General features: G+C 42.4%; 1 protein-coding gene across 4 annotated transcripts in view; it reads right to left on the bottom strand.

The window, feature by feature from the left end:
* LAMA3 (laminin subunit alpha 3) overlaps positions 1-25,464 on the bottom strand; it is a 194,752-nt gene that overhangs the window by 12,505 nt on the left and 156,783 nt on the right. For all 4 annotated transcript variants that reach the window (XM_025181720.3, XM_075920832.2, XM_014570532.4 and 1 more), the window contains 13 exons: positions 23,421-23,537; positions 23,154-23,333; positions 22,068-22,210; positions 20,675-20,851; positions 14,404-14,555; positions 14,143-14,293; positions 13,742-13,875; positions 10,809-10,956; positions 8,298-8,417; positions 6,146-6,273; positions 5,648-5,765; positions 1,814-1,954; positions 908-1,038 (listed from right to left, as the gene is read on the bottom strand). In XM_025181720.3, the coding sequence (XP_025037505.3) occupies positions 908-1,038; positions 1,814-1,954; positions 5,648-5,765; positions 6,146-6,273; positions 8,298-8,417; positions 10,809-10,956; positions 13,742-13,875; positions 14,143-14,293; positions 14,404-14,555; positions 20,675-20,851; positions 22,068-22,210; positions 23,154-23,333; positions 23,421-23,537 (1,840 nt within the window). The remainder of the gene's footprint in view (positions 1-907; positions 1,039-1,813; positions 1,955-5,647; positions 5,766-6,145; positions 6,274-8,297; positions 8,418-10,808; positions 10,957-13,741; positions 13,876-14,142; positions 14,294-14,403; positions 14,556-20,674; positions 20,852-22,067; positions 22,211-23,153; positions 23,334-23,420; positions 23,538-25,464) is intronic.

Consider the following 25,464-nt stretch of genomic DNA (forward strand, 5'->3'; position numbering starts at 1 on the left):
CTGTTAAAATTCTAGCCTTCACCACATCCTCTGGCAAGGAGTTCCACAGGTTGACTGTGCGCTGAGTGAAGAAAAACTTCCTTTTGTTTGTTTTAAACCTGCTGCTTATAAATTTCATTTGGTGACTCCTAGTTCCTTTATTGAGGGAATAAGTACCACAGAAAAAAGACGTTTAGTGCACAGAAAAGCAAGTTCTAGCCTTTTGGTTTGAAACCTCAGACTATCAGTGTTGCTGCTAAGTTCAGGAGCTAAACTGGAACTCACTTGGTACTGACATGCAAATATGCAGACCAAGAATCTTCCAGTGCTTCAGAACATCCGTATCCAGGGCTAGCACATAATTTAGTTTTAACTATGTTCCATTTTATAGCTCAGGGGTAGGCAATAATTTTTGATGGGGGGGGTCACACTTTTCTATGGAAGGGGTGTAGGATCTGGGATGGAGGTTGGGTGTAGAATGGAGCTTGGATAGCAAACGGGTGCAGGAGAGGGCGCGGGGTCTGAGAGGGAGTTTGAGTGAAGGAGGGGATTGTGACCTAGGGCAATATATTGGGGTGAAGGGTCTAAGAGGGGGCATGGGTGCAGGAGAGGATTCTGACCTGGGGGAGGGTGCAGAATGGGATGGAGAGAATTTGGGTTATGACTTGGGGTAGGAGATTGGGATGCAGTAGGATGTGTAGGGTTTTGGAGAGGGTATTGGTGGAGGACAGGATTCAGGCCTGGGGGAAGGGCGTAAGAGGGGGTGCAGAGACTGGGAGGGAGTTGTGAACTGGGGTGAGGGGACCTGTGAGTCATTTCGCTCACCCCTGTTATAACCAAACATCTGGTAAAGCAAAAATTCTACAATTTTCTTTTTCTAACCAAAGCTTTCATTCCATGCAAAAACCAAATAAAAAGCTGGACTTACATGTTGCCCTCTTTGATTACTGACACATAATGCATCAAACCATCTTCGTATTTCTTGCTGGATTGTTTTTCCTCTTCTCTCATCTTTACAACTACAAAGCCATCTCTCAGGAATATGGTAAGAATATTAGGCTAAAAATAATCATATAAAGTTATCATTAAATATAGGCAGCTTCAGGTTTTCCTGATATCATCATGAACCTAATTCCAAATGGAAAGAACAGAGTGGCAGCGTGCATTTTTCCTAAGAGTTCCTCTAATACAACATGACTTCCTGGGTAGAAAGCTTCCTTCCTACAAAACTGTTCTGGGCCAACTGTACTCCTTCCAGAGTGATTTCTCATAACATACTTTTCCATCCAGAGCTCTGCAACTAACACAGCTCCCGGAAAAGGGAAGAGACTGCCCAGCCATCCCCACACCCAGACTTTGGGATACAAAAACTAAAAAAGATAAAATGTTATTTAAATATTTTTAAACTGACTTTTGCTAGAGGAAAGTATTGTTCTATCTACGCCTACATTCCAATGTGTCCTCCCAAAGCTCAAGCTCATAGGAGCTTCTTCCAAACTCTGTGTTCTAGTGGAATTACTTCTCTCTGCCACCATGTATTAGCAAACAAGTAATTTAATCTCTATGTACCTAAATGTACCCACACTACAGGAGTGCTGTGAATAGTCATCATTGGAAAATGGGAACATAGTAAGGGACAGTTTCCATCAAGAAATGTTTATTCTTTTCAATGAAAAAATTCAAAACTCATTTTTTTTTACCAGTCCTAATGGAAGTACAGTAGGGCTGGAAACAACCTTCCTGTTTTACAAAAATCTGAGATTTTGAAAAAAAAAATTCTGTCCCAAACAGACATTCATTTTCTTATCCAGAAACAACAATGGACATTTCATACCCCTATATTGTAATTTAATAACGTTCCACTGAGTGCCAATGAACGAAAGCCAAATCCAATTTGGAAATTGTCGTGAAACGGGAAACTGTCAGCGTTCAAACCCAGGATTCCATTCTTGGAGAAAGTTGCAGATCTCACAAGCTAAAAGGAAAAGACATGAGGATTTAGTTTTTCATTTATCACTTTTTTGCTGCCGAAGGTAAGTTATGAAATTGGACTCTCATTCTTTTACGCGGGCTAATGTACCCATGCATGGACTCTAATTGAAAACATACACTAGACAAACTGAACAACATTTTATTGACATCCATGGAGTTACTCTTGATTTGAACCAGTATAATTAGTTGAGGCCTGCTTAGTGTAGGTTGGACCTCCCTGATCCGGCACCCTCAGGAACGGGTTGGTCCCAGACAAGGGAGTTTGCTAGACATGGGGAGGTCAGGGCTCTTCCAGGAGGCCTCCAGCCTGAAGCTCATGAACCAGAGAGTGGCTTCCAGGCTATGCTCCCAGTCACTTACCCCACCAGCCGGGCTCTGCTCCCTGCCCCCTCAGCTGCTGACTGGGGTCCGCTCCCTGCCTCAGGGACTGCTGGCCACCAGTCCCTCTCCCAGCTGACAGCCACTGTGGCTCTCTGGTTCATGAGCTCTTAGGTCCAGCAACATTTGTAGTCCTGCTGGATGTTGCTGGACCAGTAAGTCCTAGATCAAAGAGGTTCAACCTGTATAATACATTACTCTGTTCTATTTAGTGTCTACATTATCGAAAGAGGCCATATGATTTTATATTCAAAAGGAAAAATATAGGCAGGCAAGATCGGTGTGCACATGAATGAGCTTTGGACTGGAATGAGTGCATTTAGATTTGAATCCCTTTCATTCATCCATTAGGCGAAGAAGTAAAGAATGCTGTAGTACAGTGGCAGCAGACTCAGCTTCAGTGGGAAGGAAAGAGAAGGAGAAACAAGAGTCTTCCATGAGCAGACCAAGTGGCATTCAGGCTACATCTAGACTATGGAGTTTTATCAGAAAAAGATAAGCAAATTGCGCTCCACAATTTGCTTATCTTTTTCCGATAATTTTTTTGGAAGAGGCGTTTCCAAAATTTGGCCTGTCTGTACTGGGCCAAATTTTGGAAAAACCTCCTCTTTCGGAAGAACCCTTATTCCTTGTGAAACGAGAAATACAGGAGCTTCCAAAAGAGCATATCTGCTCTTCTGCAAAAAATAGCGGATGAGCTGATGCGTTCCCTGGACGTGGCAGAGTTTTTCCAGGATACCGCCGGAAAAACTCTGTAATCTAGACACATAGCCTCAGAGTCGAAAGGGAGTCCCATCCCGTTGGCTGCAGCAAGAATAATAGAGAGGGGAGCAAAAGTCTCTGGAGATGGATTTGCACATTTGAAGTTGTGACAGCCATGGGATGCAGAGAAAAAGTCAGAGGATCCATCAGAGGTAGGAAAAGTAAGAGATGGCAAACTATATCATCACCCCATACACACATATCATCACCCAATAAATTCCTTAAAGTAGAGACTGGCCCACTAGTCACCATTTTTCAAGATTATTTCAGAATGTCAATTCATAACTCGAAACTCTAGAGAAATTCTGGAAGAGTAGATGAGGCTGTCTCTACACTGACTTTTTTTCCATCAGAAGATATGCAAATTGTGCTCTCATTTGCATATCTTCTGCCAGTCCTTTTTGTGGAAGAGGTTTTGCCGCGAAAAAGCCCCGTGTAGACAGAGCCATTTGTTGGGAAAAAAAACCCTTTCGTGCAAGATTCTGTAAAACTCGATTTTTGAGGAATAAGGGATCTTGCACAAAAGGGTTTTTTTTCTGACAAATGGCCCTGTCTACACAGGGCTTTTTAGCAGCATAACCTCTTCCACTAAAAGGATCAGCAGAAGATATGCAAATGAGAGCATGATTTGCATATCTTCTGCCAAAAAAAACCCTGCAGTGTAGACATAGCCTGAGTGCTAATGCTGTGCCAATATTCAAAAACAGCAAGCAGTATGACCTGAGTAACTTGAGACTGGTGAGCCTGACATCAGTCCTAGGCAGAACCATGGAAAAACTGATACAGGATACAACGGATAAATAACAGAAGTACAGGAATACAATTAAGGACAATCAATATGATTTTATGGAAACAAAAGTCTCAAACAAACCTGACTCCATGCTTTGAAGAGATTACACATTTGGTTGATAACAAGGTTCCCTCTCTGCTGCGTTGCACCACGGCCCCACAGCTACTTAATGAGCCCCACCCAGACAGAGGCTCAGGGCTCTGCACAGGGAGCTGCCTAACTGGGCGGGACTGATTAAGCAGCTGTGGGACCGTGCTGCCGCACAGCTTAGAGGGAACCATGGCCGATAAAGATGACTGCACAGATGTAATGTATTTAGACTTTTGTAAGGCATTTGACTTAGTATATCTGACATTCTTACTGAAAAATCAGAACAACTCAGTATCAAAACATAGGATAAATGGATTAAGAACTGGCTGATATCTCATAAAATTGTTGTCAAAGGAGAATCATCACTGAGCGGTGGTGTTTTTAGTGGGGTTCCATTAGTTTCAATACTAGTAGGCCCAATATCTGGAAGCAGATATATAGCTGATAGTATTTGCAGATGACACAAGATTGGCAGAGTGGTAAATAGTGAGGACAGAACAGTTCTATAAAGTGACCTGCATGGCTTGGTAAGCCGGGTCCATTCATACAAGATGTGTCTTATTACCCACCCAAATGCAAAGCGAGACACTCAGGAACACATGAGTAAAACCAGAGGGCTGTATCTTGTAAAGCAGTGACTCTAAAAAGGATTTAGGGGTCACAGCAGACAAACAAATGAGCATGACCTCTCAATCTGCTGCTGTGGGCAAAGGGGCTAATGTGATCCTGGATTTACAGGGAGGGAAACAGAAGGGGATGGGGAGAATGAGGAGGGGTAAGAAGGTGTCCACATTTTAAAGAAGATGCTGAAATATCACAGGAAAGAACTGTAAAGATTTGAGATCTTGAGAAAATGCCTTACCGCAAGAGAATTAAAGAGCTCAATCTGTTCAAGTTATCAAAAAGAAGACTGAGAAAAGTACCTTCACAGAGAGAAAACAGTGGATACTTTAGAGCTCTTTAGAGCTCTTTAATCTAGCAGAGAATGGCATAACAAGAACCAATGAATGGAACCTGAAGCCTGCCAAATTGAAATTACAAATACAGTGCACATATTTATCAGTGAAGATGGTCAGTCACTGCTGGAACAAACTACCAAGGGAAGTGGTGGATTCTCCATTTCTTGATGTCTTCAAATCAAGAGTAGATGTCTTTCTGAAAGTTATGCTTTAGCCAAACACAAGGCTGGATGAAAGTTAATTGCCTATCTATACAAGAGGTCAGACCAGATGATTTAATGCAGGGGGTGGGAGAACCTTTTTTGAGTTGGGGGCCACTGAGCCAGAGGAAATTCAGGTGGGGGCCACACATTAGTAAGAAGCAAAACAAACCAACCAACCAACCCACCCTCACTGAGGTGACCCCTGACTGAGAAGAAGAAAGACACTTCCCACATTTCCCTTGCACACCAGAACCTAGGGGAGCTCAGGCTAGTAGATTTTGTGTTCTCCAGCCCTGCATGGGAAGGGGAGACTGGTGCACCAGTGTCGGCTCCACGATGCTGGGGAGGGGGAGGAGCTCCGAGTCTCAGGGATCAGATCCAGGCAAGCCGGGGCCTCCACCCAACCCCCAGGCCTTAGGTCCCCCTCCCGATTTAATGGTTTCTTCTAGCCATCTGCGAATAACACTCATATTAAAAGCATCTTTGTAACTTACCTTCCAGTCATCGGAACACTTCCTACTGACACCAATAGTCTCATTAAAATGTATAGGTCCATTTGGATGTTTCACATTCTTCATGCAGCCTCGAAATGGAGATGTGGAGATATTAAAGCTGGTTTTAGAGAGTGAAAAAAAAGGGAATGTGTCACCTTAATCACTCAATAGTACAACAGGTCAGCCAGCACTGGCAATAGTCTGATATGAAATTAAAAAAAATTTAAAAAGTCCAAGATGAATCCTTACTGCCCACAAATTTTCACTGTCATGTTTTGTCTCCAGAGCACATCCTAATGAATGAAGGGCCAGATGATTTTCTACAACTCACGGATGTTGAAATATATTTTACACATCACATATGACATACAGACTCTGCACCCAGTCCTCTAATAGGATATACTGCACACCAAAATCTTCCACTAATCACAGTGGGAGGTTTAAAGTGGGTACCCTACAGGAAGATTGAGCCTGCTGAAATTTTTAACAGTAACTCACCGTTCCCGGAGAAAAGATGGAATTCCACCCAGATAGTATGTGGTGAACTTGAAGATCTTAATATTGGGGACGTTAAGCCAGGAACCAATACGAACAATGTTTCTCGAACCCACAATGTGTAATTTAATCTGAAATAGACAGATAGTGAGAATTAACACACACAAAACAAACAAAAATAAATAAGCACAGCAAAATGTGCAAACACAGCATAACACAAAAAGTCTGTTTTGCTCTGATTTATACCAATTAAAATACAGAGAAACTGCATTGCTTCAACATTTTTTAAGTAACAAATGCTTAAATGAAGCATGTATGCAGATTTTTGTGCATGAGTGGCCTAGCAAAGAAGAAATATAATCACTCAGTGTCAGATTATGCATTTTCCCTCAAAACACTTTTGGAAGAAGAGTAAGTATCATTAAGTTTATTTTACAACAAAAGAGACTGAGGTGATATGACTTGTCTAAGTTCATACAATGAAGCAGTGCCAGAAAAGGAACAGAATACAGATCTTATAACTTCCAGTCCTAACTACTGGAACCCACTGCCTTCTAGTGAATATGGCATACCAAGTTGAGTAGCAAAGCTGAACACCCACATGGTGTGGAATCAGTCTGACTCATGAAGCTCTGTGTGTGCATGGCTAGCACCACTGAAAATCAGGTACTAAATTTCTTCATTAGCCAATTACAGTATACAAGTTATTCCTCAAATTTCACCTTCTTGTTTGTAAGCAAATTGTCTGTGAACAGGCTGTGGTTTCCACAAATTAATATGGTGTTTGAAATTCCATTTGTTTTCCATGCAAATATATCTCTGCTTACCAAGTGCTTATAGAGGGTTCACTGGGAGTACTGCTTTTGGTTTTTGTATTTGTAAGTCAAAATTGAGCTGTTTTGATTGGACACACGGTCTCATCTTGATTGGATGGGTATGACTTTTAGAATGAGGCTTCTGGTGCAAACATTCATGTGTGTGAATTTAAGATGTGCCTGTTGTGAATGATCAGCAATATTCTCCTAAAATTTGCTGTTGAGGCCTATGATCCTACCAGTAAACATACTTGCTAAAACATCCAAGGAAAGAGGAACAAAAAAAGGGACATAGCCATGCAAAGTCTTTTTAACTGATGTTTACATACAACTATTTGTAATGTTTTCCCAGCTCTAATTTATACATCCATAAATACACACGCCATTGTTATTTTTATTTTTAAGCCACGTTTTCTTATTGTTGAAAAATCTGTCTATTTTCAAGAGTATAGTTCGACTATGATTTTGGACAAAATAATGGCCAATAAAGGGATTTGATTATGTATTTCATAGAAGACTTCAGACAAATAGCTCCACAAAATAATTGGACTGCTTTTAATCAGATGAGCTAAAAAAAATGAGGTGGTTGTATAAAGGTCAGCTAAAAGTTTTTTCTTAAAACTGATAAAAATACCAAATGAATATGAAATTAATGGCATTTAAAAGAATATTACAATCCTTAAATAAAGCAATACACTCTCAAGAGGGCAAGTAGTTTGAGTGGTTATTCTGCCAGTAATAGTTTGCCCACAGGAATATATGATATTGGGCAGTTAAAGATAAATTTTCATATGAGATTCACACATAAACTAATTTTTTTTTTCTAACCTAATCATGAAAAAAATAAAGGCAAAACTTGTTAGTCAGAAGATTCTGAAACAGGATTTAGCTTCAGCCATTATGATTTACACATTTTCAAAAGACTGTGGTATTTTTAACATGGAGCTAGATCTCATAGAGCTGGAAAGGACCTTGAAGGTCATGTCATTGAGTCCAGTCACCTGCCCCCATAGCAGGACCAAGTACCATCCCTGACAAATTTGCCCCAGATCCCTAAATAGCCCCCTCAAGGATTGAACTCACAACCCTGGGTTTTAGCAGGCCAATACTCAAACCACTGAACTAACCCTCCCTCTGAAAAAAGTCTGTGCCAGTGAACTTCAAAGTCCAGGACAGTTGACCCAGGTTCAAAGGACATGTTGGCTGTCCAGCTGTTCCCAAGCTGGGCAGGACTTGAATCTATCACCCTCTGTTCCCCAGGTGAGCACTAGCCCTAGTCCACTCCAGAACCTACCCCCCGGTATCTTTAATACATGAGATCATTTGTTTAAATGACATACTTGCTGATAGGTTCCATCGTTTACTGCTACATTGCTTACTACATCCTTTGCAGGTTCTGAGTCAAGTTTGTATTTGAAAACCAGACGGCCATTGTCAATGCTCACACTAATGAAGTGATCCTGCAATAAGAAAAACAAACCAAAACTCTATGTAAAAAATCACATGTGTTTTTATTCTCTTGTGAATTATTTGAATAAAGTTAATAATAATACTACAGGTTGAACCTTTCTGGACTCTCTGGTCAGGCAACATCTGTGGTCTAGCAAGACCACAGAGACCCTGCACCAGAGAACCAACCCCAGGATCTGTAGGCTGGGAGTCTGGCACTGACAGCATCAGGGCCAGGATTGCAGTCCAGCCGGCTGTCACTGGGGGCTGGCAGCAGAACACACCTCAGTAACTGCTTAGGTCTGAGATCACAGCCTAGCCAGCCCAGTAGTGCACCCTAAACAGCCAAGCAGACCCAGACGTGGCAGCTTCCAGGGCTGGGAGCAGGACCAGTGGCCAGGAGGGGAGCTGGCTGAGAGGTTGGTGCCCCCTAGAGAACTCTGACCTGCACTGGTCTGGCAAACTCCCTTGTCCAGAACCAGACAGGTCCCAATAGTGCCAGACCAAGGAGGTCTGCTTTTCTAGCGCTTCTCATCTACTGAAGCATAGGGCAGTTAAGTGACTTGCGCAAGGTCATCCAGCTGGTTTGTGGCACAGCTGGAAATGGAACCTAGGTCTCCTGAATCCCAGCCCAGTGCTCTATCCACTTGGCCACACTGTCTCCCATGCCAATAATTAATAAGAAAGTTTTTGGCAAAAAAGAAAAGAACATGAAACATTCCTGAATTTACTCTTAAGATAAATATAAAAAACGCAAGCTCATGAAAATCAGTCAATTCAGAAAAAAATCACTATATCTTATTATAAAATTTCAATAGCATTCTTTTTATTTCAGAATGTTTACTGAGCTTTATTATAGCAATAAGGCAATTATTTATTAAATTAACAACCATACCTAATATATCACCAGCATTCTTCTTAGATAAATAATAGAGCAGATGTTGTTATGATCAGTTTTACAGGTTGGACCTCCCAAAACCAAGACTCCCGCTTCTGGCAACACGGGTGTTCCTGTACCAGGCAGTCCTGGCTGTGAACCCCAGTGGCAAGAGGGCTGGTGGCTCAGAGCCCAGTGGGGTTGGGGCTGGGACCAACGCTGGATCCCCGGTAGAGCAGCAGGGGCTGGGGATATGGCAGTTGCAGCAGCTGTGGTAGCGGGGCTGGGGGCAGAGAAACGGCAGCCCTGATAGCAGGGCCAGGGATGCTGGGACAGTCTGGGCTACCAGGGCAGAAGCAGCCCAGCAGCTCGACAGGTGGGGCGGCTGGGGCTGACAGCAGAAAGGGAAGGTGGTTTGGGGAGTCGGTTATGGATGTGAACGACTCGTCGACTATCCAATAAGCAAATGCCTATCGGACAGTCAACAGGATATTCAACTAGTCATTTCTCTCCCCTTGCTCTATTAAATAGAGGCAGCAAGTGGGAGGAGAAGTGGGGGTACTTCAAAGCAGCAGCGCCGCTTGAAGCCTGGGGCCAGACCCCAGGCTCCACGCAGTGCTGCCGCTTTGAAAAGCCACATGCAGCCCAAGGCCAGCTGGGGTGTACCCAGGCTGCACGCAGCGTTTCAAAGTGGCACTGCTTTCTGGAGCCTGGGATCAGCTGGGGACTCCCCAGCTGACCCTGGGCTCCGTGTGGTGCTGCCGCTTTGAAACGCCATGGGGAGCCTGGCACCGGCTGCACACAGCATTTCAAAGCGGCAGCACCGTGCGGAGCTCGGGATCAGCAGGGGAATCCCCAACTGACCATGGGCTCCATGCCGTGCTTTCGCCTTTGAAGTAGCTGTTGCTACACTTCAAAGGCAGAGGGGTCCTACTAACTAATCAAATAGTCAATGTAAAATGCATTGACTATTTGATTAGTCAGTTACCCGACATCCTTAGAGCCAGTAGCAGGGGACCTCCTATGGTCGGGCAAATTCCGTTATTTGGGAGCAGTCAGGTCCTGAGAATGCCGGACAAGAGAGATCTAACCTGTAGTACCTAACACATTACCTTAAGCCTTCAAATTTATAGGAAGCATCACCTATACTTTTAAGTTTCTCCTTGCATTGTCATCTACTACAACTAGAGCCAGGCAGAGATAGGTAATTCCATCTGGTATGGAATTTCAATATTTTGAGATTAGGTTTTGTTCCAGATGGAGAAAAATGGGGCATTTCTTCACCATAAAATATCTCACACTGTCTGTTCAGTGTTATAATCATCATCTGTTCTTTCATTGTACGCATTTTAGAAACAGCCATTTAAAATTCAATAGCAATAAAACATGACAGAATTTACTAATCCATTTCACAGATGACTACGGTAGTTTTTAGAGCTTTTACTCCAAGCACCTTCTTGATTAATTTCAATAGTTTAATTATTATAAGTATCATATATATATATAAAATCATTCAACCAGTTACCTTGTTTACTGCAAAAAACACCACACCTTCATCTGCAGTAGTTTGAATTGCCTGCTCATAGATTAAAGAAAGAGCATTTACTTCATTAGATGCAACAAGTGCATAGCCTGTGCCTTCAAAATAGTATTGATCAGACTCCGCTTTATATCTGTAACAATGAAATATCACAAATCAGAATATGTGGGAGCAAATAATTGCTACCACATGGACATAACAAGAACCACAATACATCTGATTTTTTAAAAAGCCTAAAACAAAATATTCAGTAACAGTGGTGACCAGATTCTATTTATTGCAAATCCTGACCCCATTAAAGTCAATTTCCCATTAACTCTTGTGGGATTAAGATATGGTTTCTAGAGAAGAAAACCTTATTTAAAATCTTTTAGTAACCAGATTGTTCTTTTTAATGCGATTTTAGGCTATGTAAGAAACCAAATACTATATGCTTTGGAGCTCAGCAGTTTTGTGTGTGTGTCTGGTTATTAGAATATTTGGGTGGCAGGACACAGGAACTGAAGTTGTTGTAGGTGTGAATGCTTTATTAAGTGGCAATCTGCTCTGATTTTAAATGGTCACATCGACAGGAAATATAGTTAATCTTAATTTATCAGTGACTAGTTTTATCCAGCATTGCTCGGGTCCTTAACTCAAATAAGTTTTGTTTTATTTCATTTATATCTTTGTTATGGGGTAACGCTGGGGATGAGGGAATCAGTATGCAGGCTGCCCCATGGAGAGAGGACTACCCCAGTTCTCTCTCACCACAGCAGCTGAGGACCAGCTGAGAAGTGTCTGTCCATGTTCACTGCAGGTGTAGCAGTCACAGCCGGTGGAGGGGTGCTTGACAGCAGTGACTTAGCGAGGATGTTATGTGCCTGGGGGCAAAGGCAAAATTTGTGCCCCCCAATCATTTGTTGTAAGAGCATTTGGCAATCGCTAATTTCACTCTTACTCCTCCCCCAGTCCTCTCCACTCCGGTGCCTGTTATGCTCGCAGTGACACTTCGCAGCCCACCCGCTTAGGGGGAGGGGAGGAGTATTGGTGTCTAGGTCCCATCCCCAGAGTCTCTTCTGCAACTTCTCTCCCCTGATATGGGCCAAGCCCCTCCTGCCATTGGCTCCCAGCATGCACCAGTCCCACACACTCCATTGGCTGAGCCACCACACGACCGGTGCGAGGAGGGCAGAGGGTAGGACAGAAGGCAGGCGGGGGAGGGACCCCAGCGCATGCCACTTTTTAAAGGGGGTGCAACCCATCCCTAACCAAAAAAGGGCTGGTTGCATGTGAGCGGTTCATGCGCACAAGGTCCTGGGAGCCAGGGTGTAAAAGTGAAAGGAAGAGGACGGGCGTGTGCAGCAGAACTCGCCAGGGCTGTTCTGCCCCAGCTTGCGCTTCCTGCTTCCCACTCCCCTCCCGCCTCTTTTCGGTCTGCAGTACGCGGCACAATGAGCCACTTGCAGGCAGCCACGCTGAGTGGGTGGAAGGTGGCAGAAACTTGGGGGCCTAGCAGCTGGAGCAAACTCAACAACATAACTTTTGGCAGCTAAATTGGCACCTCCCCCTAGTGTGGTGCCCATGGACAACTGCTCCTCTCCCCCTCTCCCCCCCCCCCCCCCCGCTCCTCCCTCATTGTGCCACTGCTTGAGAGACGCACAGACAGACACACTCTCTGAAATATATAGATAGTAGCCATGTCAACGTGTAGTCGAGTACATGATCAACCAATAAGCCTGGACTGATACAGAGGCAGCGAGGGAGGGGGGAAGGGACGGGAGCTGGTTCCATGGGCAGTCGGCTTTTAAGCTGGCTTTCCACGAGCACTGAATCCCACACTGAATCCCCATCCCCCCACTGGGCTGTCTCTGCTAGAGAGACAACAGTGCAGACAGCGAGGGGGGGGGGGGCAGGGAAGAACATAGAATCATAGAACTGGAAGAGACCTCAGAAGGTCATCAAGTCCAGCCCCCTGCTCTAGGCAGGACCAATTCCAACTAAATCAACCCGGCCAGGGCTTTGTCAAGCTGAGACTTAAACACCTCTAGCAATGGAGACTCCACTACTTCCCTAGGTAATCCATTCCAGAGCTTGTGGCACAACAAAGCCCTGACCTTGCTTTAAGTGAGGGCTACTCAATTTTGGAAGCCCCGGGAGCCACAATGATACTCACAGCACGTGCCGCGGGAAGCAACTTAAGTGTGGTTGCATATACATGCATATATATATGCAAATAGCTTCTCACACACTGATGGGCATGAATACAGCGGGGGAAGTCTAGGTTGGATATTAGGAAAAACTATTTTACTAGGAGGGTGGCGAAGTACTGCAATGTGTTACCAAGAGAGGTGGTGGAATCTCCATCCCTAGAGGTTTTTAAGTCTCGGCTTGACAAAGCCCTGGCCAGGTTGATTTAGTTGGGATTGGTCCTGCTTTGGACAGAGGGCTGGACTCAATGACCCTCTGAAGTCTCTTCCAGCCCTATGATTCTATGAATACAAAGATTAAGGCAGGACTACACAACACGCAGGCCCTATGTAAGTCAGTTCTGCTGATATTAATAAAATGCAATATTTACCCGATTTCCACCCTAATGACAGCACTTTTAATGAGCAATGACAGTCCAGGAATTTAGCTACTAAAACTGATATCAACAGAAGACCATTATATTGACTACTTTTTTGTTTTGGCTCCCACCCGTAGGCTGCAAACGAACAGGCTGCGTGTTGAGTTGCCCTGCTTTAAGTTATGATAAGAGGAAGCTGCATACCAAATTTAGCAACCCTAGTTCTTGCCATTTAGGAGGAGTTCTTGAACAAATAAATGGACACACAGACAGATGGTCACACAAACAGATGCACAAACTCTCTCAAATATATAGTACATAACGTTTTTCAATTTCTTAATGTACAACACTTGCTGTATTTATTTCTTACCTACTGCATGGTTTCACTTCAGTAGTATCAAGATTAAATGTTCTCTTAAAGTTGTACAGGCTTATAACATTCTCATTTAGGTTGTCTAATTCAATGCAGCCTTGGTAACGAGGATAGTCCAGTGCACTAGGAGGCTGTAAAAAGTAAAAAAGCCATAAGAAAACAATCAAAACATCAATATGCATTTAATAATATTTACATAGACATGAAAATAGTAATGTTGTAATTATTATAATATATTGTAAATAAATGATATTGTTTAAGCTATGTGTTGCCATCTAGCAAGCACTGTAACATGGTATAAATAATCAAAAGTGTTAACTATAGAATACTCAATGTTTAAAAAGCCCTAGTTTTGATGATTAAACATCATTGTAACCCAGAATGATATTTCTATTTACCCTAAAATCTGGCGGGTATCCTCCCACATAAAAGACAACACTGTCGGGATTCAGATTTAGGAGTGTGTGACTGCTCCCACTGTTACTATGAAAAGTTTTTTTGTCTGATGTGGCTGCTGTAACATAGTTCATCGTTGCATACTGGTAAATCCTAAAAGCAAAGAGAAAAGACAAAGGAATAGCACATTTTCCAATAAAGTAAAATCTAAATAGGATACGGAAAAAAGGGATAGACTGGGTTTTATTTTAAGAGTTTTGTACCTTTCAAACTTCACCCGATCTAAACGAGCTTCCTCAGTGTCACTCTCAGTTACCGATGAGCCCACGTCTATTTCAGCTTCATCACCTCCAAGGTTATAAACACAAATGAGACGACTATTTCTCACGGCCATACCAATGTAGTCTTTGGAAGCCTAAAAACAGAACAGCAAATTATTGATCAATGATTGATGTTAGAGCCGATAAAATACATTTCAGGGACACTACAATGCTTTGAAAACTAGAAATCTACCTTCCTAATGTAGTGATCCCTGTGTTCAGTAACTTTTTTCAGTTTACTAATTTTGAGATGGATGTTTTGTAATTTCATTGGCTATACTGTTTCAATAATAATAATAATTTCAAATCAGTTTAAGAGTCCTACACACTTGTGTTGAAAGAGGTCATAATACAACTCCTTTACTTATTTTTGTAGTGCCTTCCATCTAAGGGTTATCAAAACACTATATACATACTATTTTAATCTCTCAATGCCTCAGAGAGAACTAAAATGAAAGAAAAAACATTAAATTGCTCCTATTGCAATCTCTGGAAGCAATAATCTACTATACAATTACTATTTTACTTCTCCCATACACAATATTTCAATAAAGTAAAACATAATGAAAGCCATCATGGGTCAAATGCGACGAGGAGTCCTGTGGCACCTTATAGACTAACTGAAGTGTAGGAGCATAAGCTTTCGTGGGCAAAGACCCACTTCGTCAGATGCATGTGATACATGGGTCAAATGTTCGGAAAGACTAGAACAACAGAGCCACAGGTTTAGAAGGTATCTAAAGGGTCAGCAAATCTAATCCCCTGCCAACATGAAGGATTTAAGTCTAACCATACCAAACAAATGGCTATCCAGATCCGTTTTGGAAGCCTCCAGTGAAATGTCCATGACCTCTAGGCAATCTATTCCACTGTTCTACTGTTCTTAATGTTAGGAAGTTTTTCCTAATCAGGAAAGTAAAATTCAGTGTGGAATAACTGCACTTAAACATGTATCTGCATATGACCCATATTTTACAGTGAAAGCATATACAAGTGGGTAATTGAACATTCAAACTGATATTTGTTATCTACATACATGGAAAAATTGGAAACCTATAGTAGGTGCTTGTGCAAATGGGAATGCATGCATAAGAATGTACTCTTTTGCTTCTGGAGAGAGAAAATAAGGAGTTAATGGACTAAATTTTATATAAGTGGACCACTTATAAGCCTAATTAATAAAAGGGTTGTCACTAGAAATACAGTGGTAACACTCAGAGGTCTGAATCTGGATCAGGATTTCACAATGCAAGGGACAATACAAACACACAAGAAGCATGAAGCAAACATTTTTATGCTAAAGTCCATGGTTACAAGTTAGGGTCATTACCAAGATTAAATGGTGGTATCTATTACTGGGAAATAACTTTTGAGGCAGAACAACAGGACAGGAGAAATAGACAAGAACGTAACAACGGCCATGCAGGGTCAGACCAAAGGTCCATCTAGTCCAGTATCCTGTCTTTCGACAGTGACCAATGCCAGATGCCCCAGAGGGAGTGAACAGGACAGGTAATCATCATGTGATTCCTCTCTTGTCATACCTTGCTAGCCTCTGAGAGAGGCTAGGGACACCATTCCTACCCATCCTGGCTGGTAAGTATTGATGGACCTAACCTCCATGAATTTATCTAATTCTTTTTTGAACCCTGTTAAAGTCCTCCTCTACATAACATCCTCTGGCAAGGAGTTCCACAGGCCAACTGTGGGCTGGGTGAAGAAAAACTCGCTTTTGTTTATTTTAAACTTGCTACCTATTAATTTCATTTGGTGACCCTTAGTTCTTATATTGATTGAAATCTCTTGTTGCCGAATATGATCATCTTTCATGGGAGCTGTGGCCCATGAGGTGGCTGATAAGGCTGATCCTTGAGCCACAAATTCTATTACAGTGAGGACAGATGTTTCCTGGTACAGCAGGAGGCTGTTGACTATGACTAGAAACCAGTCTCTCCTTCCTCCTGCGCCTCTTCTCCTCCTCAGTTTGTTGGCAGGCAAATTCAAAATGCAAGGAACAATTGCCTAGGACTTGTCTCCATTTTCAGCATCCCTGGGTGAGTGTCTCCCAAGTGTCAATGTCAATGTTGCACTTCTTTAAGTTATTCTCTAGCAAGTCCTTATAATGCTTCCATTGTCCTCCCACGTTACGGTATCCTTTCAGATCAGGAAACAGGACCTGTTTTGGGAGGTCTGGCATCCGAACAACATGACCAGTCCAGACCAATTGCTGTCTGATGATCATTGTCTTGATACTGGTAGTCTTTGCCTCTTCCTCAACACTGATGTCAGTGCGCCTGTCTTCCCATTTGATCTTCAAGATTTTGCAGAAGCAGCATTGGTGATACCTCTCAAAGACTTTCAAGTGATGTCTGTAGGTTGACCAGGTTTCAGATACATACAATAGTGTTGGGAGAATGACAGTTTGATAGACAAGGAGTTTGGTATCTGTTCAAATGATCTTCAAAACCCCTGTGCCATAAATGAGCAAAGGCTGCACTGGCGCAGCTCAGATGATATTGGATTTCTACATAAATAGTTGCCTTGGATAAAGACAAATTCCAAGGCAGAGAAAATGATCAACATTCTCCAGTGCCTCTCCACTGATTTTAATAGATGGGATGCATGGTACCTCATTTGGAGAAGGATGATGGAGCACTTTGGTCTTCCTGATTTTAAGGATGAAACCAAGACATGAGTAAGCATCAGCAAACACATTCAAAATGGTTTGAAGATCTTTCTCAGAGTGGGCAAAAACTGCATTGTCATCAGCATACTGAAGTTCCACAATAGACGTGGTGGAAATCTTACTCTTAGCTTCCAGCCTGCTACGCCTAAATAGCTTTCCATTCACTCTATAGATGATTTCAACGCCAGCTGAAAGTTTCCCAGCAATTAGGTTGAAAATGACGGCAATAAAGACTAGGGACATGGTTGGCGGTGATGATACAGCCCTGTTTGACTCCTGTTTGTACTTTGAAAGGTTCACTCTAGGAACCAGTTCTGCTCAGAATAGTCACTTTCATGTTGTCATGAAGCAACTTTAGGACACTGAGGGTATGTCTACATTGAATTCCTCCTTCAAAAGAGGAATTCAAATGCAGACAAGTGAAATTGCAAATGAAGGGCAGATTTGAATTTCCCATGTTTCATTTGCATAATCACGGATGTCCACTTTTCCAAAATAGCGTATTTTGAGAAAACAAACATGGCCCACGCGGGGTTATTTCGAAAAGAAGCCCTTCCTTTGAAATAACCCTTACTCCTCATTTTTGGGAGTAACGGTTATTTCGAAGGACGGTTTCTTTTCAAAATAACCCTGTTGTTTTGTTTTTTTTGAAATACGCTATTTCAGAAAAGCAGCCAGCCGCCATTATGCAAATGAAACATGGGAAATTCAAATCCACACTTCATTTGCAGTTTTGTTTGTCTGCATTTGCATTCCTCTCTCGAAGGAGGAATGCAATGTAGACATATCCTGAGATATTTCTCAGGACATCCATTCTTCGAAAGTACAGTACAAAGGGCACAGCAATTCACTGTGTCAAAGGCTTTAGTTAGATCAATAAAAGCCATGTACAACGGGTGGTTTTGCTCCTGACACTTTTCTTGCAGCTGCCATGCAAAGGAAGATCATATCCACAGTTCCACAACATGGTCGAAAGCCACTCTGACTCCAGTAAAATTTCTTCTGACAGAGGCAGAAGATGTGTTGCAAGACCCTGTGCCAGAACTTTTCCTACAACAGCAAGGAGAGACACTCCACAATAGTTTCCACAGTCTACTTTGTCCCCTTTCCTAAATCAAAGCGTCCCTCATTTCTCTGGGTATCTCTTCCTTTATCCAGATTTTAAAGGTGAGCAGGCTAAGATGCTGAACTAACTCTGGTCCACCATCTTTAAAGATTTCAGTGGGGATCCCATCTGAGCCTGCAGCCTTGTTCTTCTTCATCTGCTTGATGTCACTGTATATCTCTTGAAAATTGGGAGGGTCTCCGAGCTCATCCCTAGAATGTCATTGGGGGATTTGCTCAGGAACTTCATCTGCAACCATGGAGTTATGATTAAGATCTTCAAAATGTTCTTTCCAGAGAAAATTAATGGGTTCATTGTCCTTCAAAAGTGTGTTTCCATCCTTAGAGTGAAGGGGCTACATGCCATCACAAGCTGGCCCATAAATAGCCTTAATGGCACTAAAAAAACCAAGTGTATTATGAGTGTCCACAAATGTTGGAGTTCTTGCACTGTCTCAGTCCACCATTTGTTCTTGAATTCTCTGGTTTTACATTGGACTTCCACCCTCACCTTAGCATGGGCTTCTCTCTTTGTCTTGCAATTTATATCATTCTGCCAAACACAGAATGCCATTCTCTTCTCACAGATGAGCTGCTCGATTTCAACATTATTCTTATCAACCAATCCTGATGCTGTCTGGTGTGGTAGCCAATGTTTTCCTCACAGGTATTGATGATTGCTGCTTTCAGCTGACTCCAATGTTCCCCAATTTCTTCCAGAAACTCTGATGGAAACTTTTCTTCTAAGGCTGATTGGAAGTGGTCACGTTTAATGGGGTCCTTCAGATCTTGAACCTTTAATTTGTGCCTGGTCTGTTTCTTTTGCAGCCTCCATTTGGGGATGATCTGAATTTTCATTGTGGATCAAATGAGGCGATGATCAGTCCAACAGTCATCAGCACTTGTCATTGTTCTTGTGAAAAGTATGTCACTACGAGCTTGAGCACGAACTATGACAGAGTCGTGAAGATGCCAGAGCTTTAAACGTGGGAGTGTTCACGATGTCTGGAACTTGTCCTTTTGTCCAAAAAGGGTGATCGTGATAAGTTCATGTTCACGATTCCATCTGCGTTGCTTTGGCCAACTCCTCCTTTCCCAGTTGTTCCTTTCCATAAGAGTGAGTCTCATCCAACACATGCATTGAAATTCCCCAGAAGAATTATCGTATCTTTTTTAGGGGTCTCTGATAAAATGGTTTCCAGGTAAGAGTAGAAATCGTCCTTTACATCCTCATCGGTGTCCATTTTGGTTTTTGGTGAGCCTCAATTGGCGTGACATAAGCTGCTCCTTGATGCCTACTGGCAGCTCAGAGAGGCACCTTATGAGCTTGTTCTTAATAGCAAAGTTTACTGCATACAATCGAGGTTCATCTAAAGATTTTCCTTTCCAGAATGAAGTGTATCTTCCTTTCTCGTCCTTCATCCACCCTTTCATCAGCTCTTCTAGTTTTGGACAAGGCAGAAATATTGATGTTAAAACAATTCAATTCACAATCAATGACAGCTGTACCTTGCTCTGGTCAGTCACTGTCTGAGTTGTCCATCAGGGTATGTATGTTCCAGGTTCCAAAGTTAAAAAGGGTAATGTATTTTTTGAGGAGAGGTGACCACATCTGTATGCAGTATTCAAGATGTCAGCAAACCGTGGATTTATACTGTGGACAGGCGAACCCATTCACAAACTTTTGGCAGACTGGTAACATTTAATTTGCATATTTGCATATCCAGTATGTAATTAATTAATATGCAAATAAAATGTTATCTGTCACTAAAATACGTACCTTGGCCCCCAGAGCTGCTGCACAACAACTGGCTTTAGTTCCGGCAGCTGCCATGTGATGGGTGATGACTCAGGGGGCCAGAGTTGGGGTACATCCTGGCCCCCGAGCCACCACACAGCAGCTGGCTTCAGCTCCAGCAGCAGCTGCCACTCAGCAGTCAGCAGTTCACAGCCCTGCACCAGTTTGCAGATGGGTGATTGAGAACCACTGATATAGAGGCAAAATGATATTCCCTATCCCTTTTTTAATAATTCCTAACATTGTTTGCTTTTTTAACTGCCACTGCATACTGCGTGGATGTTTTCAGAGAACTATCCACAGTCACTCCAAGATCTCTCTTTTGAGCAGTTATAGTTAAATTAGTCCTCATCATTTTGTATGTATAGTTGGGATTATTTTTTCCCCAATGTGCATTACTTTGCATTTATCAACATTAATATGAATTTGCCATTTTGTTGCCCAATCACCAATTTTGTGAGACAGCTACTTGTTCCATGGAGGAAAGGACTCATTTTTTTTCACAATAAATGTATTCCTACACATAAAAATTAAGCTGGTGGAAGTTATCTGCAGTGACATCCCTTTGTGCTCCAAAATGTATTTTCTGTTCTAATTATTGGAGAAAATCACAAAGAAATACGTACATCCTTATTACCCAGGTACATTACAAACATATTTGAAGTCTGCTGGAAGCCATCTAGTCTTTGTAGAGGTCTTTGTAGAAAAAAAGAAAGGGAAGTATAGCCGCTCAAATCTTCAAGGTCACTTGGCGGTCGAACCTCTACTCCAGAACGACCATTGAACCTCATGGGAATAGCAACCTACCAAGAAAAAAGAAATACAGTAGGTTGGACATTTCTACATTTAAATTAAAAAAGGCATCATCTCCCTTATGCCACTGGTTTGTGTCAGTGCTGAGTGACTTATGACACATAACATGTATGTGGTCATAATGTACCACTGAGCCATGGATTGCCACAATGCCACGCTCATTCAGACTGTAAATCAACACAATTGTACAGACGTGTAGGTACTACTCTACTATTACTATTACTTAGTACTTATATCAGCACTTTATGTCTTCAGACATTAATTAATCAGTCCCTACAAAGCCTCTGTATTGCAATTATTATTCTCATTTTACAGATGAGGCAACAAACAAAGAGTCCTGGTCAAATGGAACTGTCACTTTTCAACTTCTCTGATAATCAGGCATCTTATTCAGATGCCTATGCGTAAATATAAATGCCTCACATTAGACACCTGGGTTAAAAGTTTGGTCTTAATGCTTTACTCAAGTCCCAGAACTTAGGACCAGTGCTTAGTCCCTTAGTTTCACTGCCTGTCAGATACTTCCACATGTCACTGATAAAGATTTATAGTAACAATAGTCGTGAGAAGTTCTCTTTAGGCCATGGTTTGGGCAAAATATTTTTCTGTGTGTATCCCATCTGAAAGGAGAGTGTCTTGTGGACATTTCCCCTGCTATTTGTGATCACATCATCCCATGGCAGTGAATGGAAAAAATTATACTATGAACGCAGCATATATTTAGCAGCCTTTTAGTGAAATATAGCGGTTAGGAACAAAGACCAGCTGCACCATGTGACCTGTGAGCTCTCTGTGGATTGCCAGTGAATTACAGACCAGTTTGAGAATTTCTGTTCTGATCAACATTGATTACCTTCAAAGAACATCATCCAGCCCTCCTGCATGGGACGGAGGGTCACCCACAACAAGGGGCCTTTGAAAGAAGAGGGAATACCAAAATGGCAATTGTAGGAATGATCTTGGCTAGGAGACAAACCTTGGCGTGAGGCAGGAGGAAAGGTATACTACACTGTTGTATAGAGCTGTGGCTTTAGTCTGGTGTCCATCATCACAGTTTCTAAAGTGCTCACTAAAACTAGTGGATTAATTTTTATGTCGAATCCTTCACGCGTATTACAACAAAATATTTTACAGATGGGATTGAAAACATCTTTGTGTGCAAAAAATCTCTACTGTCAATTAAACACAGACGTTTTTGTGACAGACCTTGTTGGCAGCATCTCTGGCTTGCTGAATGAGCTCTCTAACGCGGTTTACATTCTCAGATATGTTACTTATTGGCATCAGCTGTTGGTTGATGCGCTCAATCTTGTTAAACAGATCTGGGAGCCTGCTTGTTAATTTCTTTACTGTTATTGGGATGAGAGAGAAAATTATTGTGGGTTTGAAAAGGAGGAGAGATATAGATGCAAAAAATAAGACATATAAGACTCAGTATTGCCAAATTTGACACTTTTATCACACGTCTCATAATATTTGGTATTTTATTAAAGGTCCAGCTCTTGGAGGAAGCAGACTGCATGAGAATCTTAATGTTCATTTACAAAAGTTCATTTACATTCCAAGTTTCTAACACTCATGGTTGTGGAAAAAATCCTGAAAAGATAATATTAGTGCCTACAAGCTTAAAAGCCAAATACAAAGAACTGAATTTCAGATTTATTGTTTTTAAAAATCTCATGATTTTGAAGCCAATCTCATAATTTTTGGATGCTAGACACTGCATAAATTTGCTGTACATATGATCGGCTACATTGGTGTAAATCAAGAGTAGCTTCATTGAAGCCAGTTGTTATTCTAGAGTAAAATACTTGTAAATAGGCAGAAAATCTGGTCCACTGTGTTTCAAACAATGTAGTTGTGCTTACATAAAATACACCATCCAAAAACTCACAAGAGTTTTCATTGTTATGGTTTAACTATCCACCTTCTCATAACATTATTGTTTAAAAAGCCACTTACATCTCATGCACTGTTCTCTTATTATTACATCATTAACAAGGGGGTTAATTTCACATACTCTTATTTTATTTTATTCCATCAGACTCAAATTCTACAAAACTGAAAACATATTCAGAATATAGGTTCCTCGGGGCAGCGACTATGCTTCTTGTGTTTGCCCCAGTACCTTGTACACAGTGGGTGCCACCAAAAACAAACAATAATTACTACTATCATAATGTCTAGCTGGTTACTCTGACAGAGATTTGAGAGGTGTTAAACAGCACATGCTAGCCAACAGCACACGATAGCCAATAGCACCTACTAGCAAACAGCAAGCACAGAACCCACCTGAATTGTTTGCTTCTGTCAAAGCCTTATTGAAGTCGGCACTTTGAGCACTCCCATAGGTGCCCTTTATTTTTTCCACATCTGCTTTAATTGGATTCAGTTCATTCAGTACATTAGAAGTGATATCATTGGCACTTTTGACCATGTTCCTTGCACTGCTAATGATGCTGTCTATGTCGTCTAAAACACACATGTACAAAAGATCAAGTGAATACTTTAAACAACGGCAGAATAACACAAAGTAGATATGCTCAGTAAATGACTGACCTCTCTGTATGCCTTTGAGATCACTTTGAAAAGTAACAAGCTCAGTCCGCACCCTATTCTTCTTCCCTTCCACGGTACCCAGTCTCTGCTTTATATCTTCAAGTGCTGGATTAATATCTGCAAAACAATGCACTATGAATCAGCCTTGTAGGTGTTATACAGAGCTACCTCCGCCCCGTGGTGGCATGGCAGCAGCACTCTGCACCGTCACATAGTTCTCACACCTTCTGTTGCCTGAATTAATGGGGGTTCACCGCATCAGAGATGTTCAGCAAAATTAATCTCTGTCATAACTCCAGTAACCCCGTTCAGCTTGTTGCACCTACATTTTGGGTGTGGGAGAGAGGGACCTATCATGAGCACTGAACACATACTTTCCCCATCCCTGTTAATGGAGTAGGATAGGTAGTAACCAGGGCTGAAGATATCCATTCGGCCCCTCAGAGTAGGTGCATGCTGATAGATCACTGGCAATGATTGATGGATTATTTCTATCACATACATCTATCACATACAGCCTTGTTGAGCCCCAAATCTTGCCTTATCTTTTTTTTCCCTGTTTGAATAGGTGTTTTAACCAGATCAAAATGTTCCTACTGTAGTTGAGGATTCTGTTCTTGAAGCCAGCTGTTAGGATGTGTACAATGATGCTCAACCTTTCTGAGACATTCAGGGTACACTAAACTACAGGTTGTACCTCCCTTAACTGGGACTCTGTGGTCCAGCAACATTCGTGGTATAGGCAGGTCAGGCTGTGGGGTAGGAGCGGCAGGAGGGCTGGCAACTGAGCCAGGAGCCCTGTGGGGAGAAGGGGTGGAGGAGCAGCAGGTTGTTCCGGCTTCTGCAACTGGACAGCTGCAAGGGCCTGGCAGTGGCAGCTGCAAAGCTCTGGCCCTGGCCGCAGAGTTTGGGGCTGGTAGCAGTAGCCGCAGAGCTCTGGCCCTGGCGGTAGCCATGGAGCTCCAGACTGGGGAGCCAGAGCTGGGCAGGCAGCAGCAGGGCTGGGCTGGTGCCACAGCCTGGGGCAGCAGGGCAGCATGGGTCATGTTGGGAAGGACCTCCCCTGGTCTGGTAAATCCCCTTGTTCGGGACCAATGAGAAACCCAGGGTGCCAGACGAGGGAGGTACAACCTATAGTGGTTCTTAAACTCCATTGCACCGAGGCCCCCTTCTAGCAACAAACATTTCTACATGATCCAAGAGGCAGAAGCAACGCCTGAGCCCACCCAAACCCCACTGCACTCGGTGGGCATGGTGGGCAGGAAGGGCAAAGCCAAACCCAAGAGCAGCGGACCTGTATCCTCAGCCTTGCCACCCACAGCTGAAACCCTTGGATTTTGGCCCTTGGCAGCAGAGCTTTGGCTCCGGGAAATCTAATGTCAGTCCTTAGTGATCCCGTTAAAACTGAGTCTTGATCCACTAAGTCTTGACCCACAGTTTGAGAACCACTGCATCAAGCAACACAATAGTCTTTGTAATTTGCATACTTCTCTGACAATCTCATCTGTGGCAGAGACAAAAGTCTCTAAAGTCTCTAAAATACAATAATTCCTAGTTACTGTATACTATTGGTCATCAGTAGATGCCAAAGCACTTTACAAAGGAGATTGGAATTAGTATCCCCATTCTACAGATGGGGAAACTGAGGCATAGATAAACTACAGTGATTTGTCTAAGGTCACCCAGAAAGCCAGTGGCAGAGCCAGTTTTGGACCAATCTCTTCAGAACCAAAGTCCAGTGTTCTATTCGTGTGGCCACACAGCCTGCCTTCTGAAGGCCTGGTCAGCATCCAAATGCTATCAATACCACAATATATTTTATAGTCCTTTTTGTAGCATTCTTGGTTAAAGACCTCTCATTACAATTTGAAACATGTTTACAAAATGGCAGTGTCCTGGGATTTCCCAGACAGGTATCTTGATGTAAAAACACACTTATTTTCTGTTGTGAAGACAGATCCCTCTGGTTCAATGGGAGACTCAGGCTGAACTGAGCACTTTAAGACTATGTCTAGACGCGGTCTTCTTTCAGAAGAAGCTTTTC

This window comes from Pelodiscus sinensis, chromosome 2 (genome assembly GCF_052426305.1).
Source record: "Pelodiscus sinensis isolate ZL-2025 chromosome 2, ASM5242630v1, whole genome shotgun sequence".
In the NCBI taxonomy this organism is placed as follows: Eukaryota; Metazoa; Chordata; order Testudines; family Trionychidae; genus Pelodiscus; species Pelodiscus sinensis.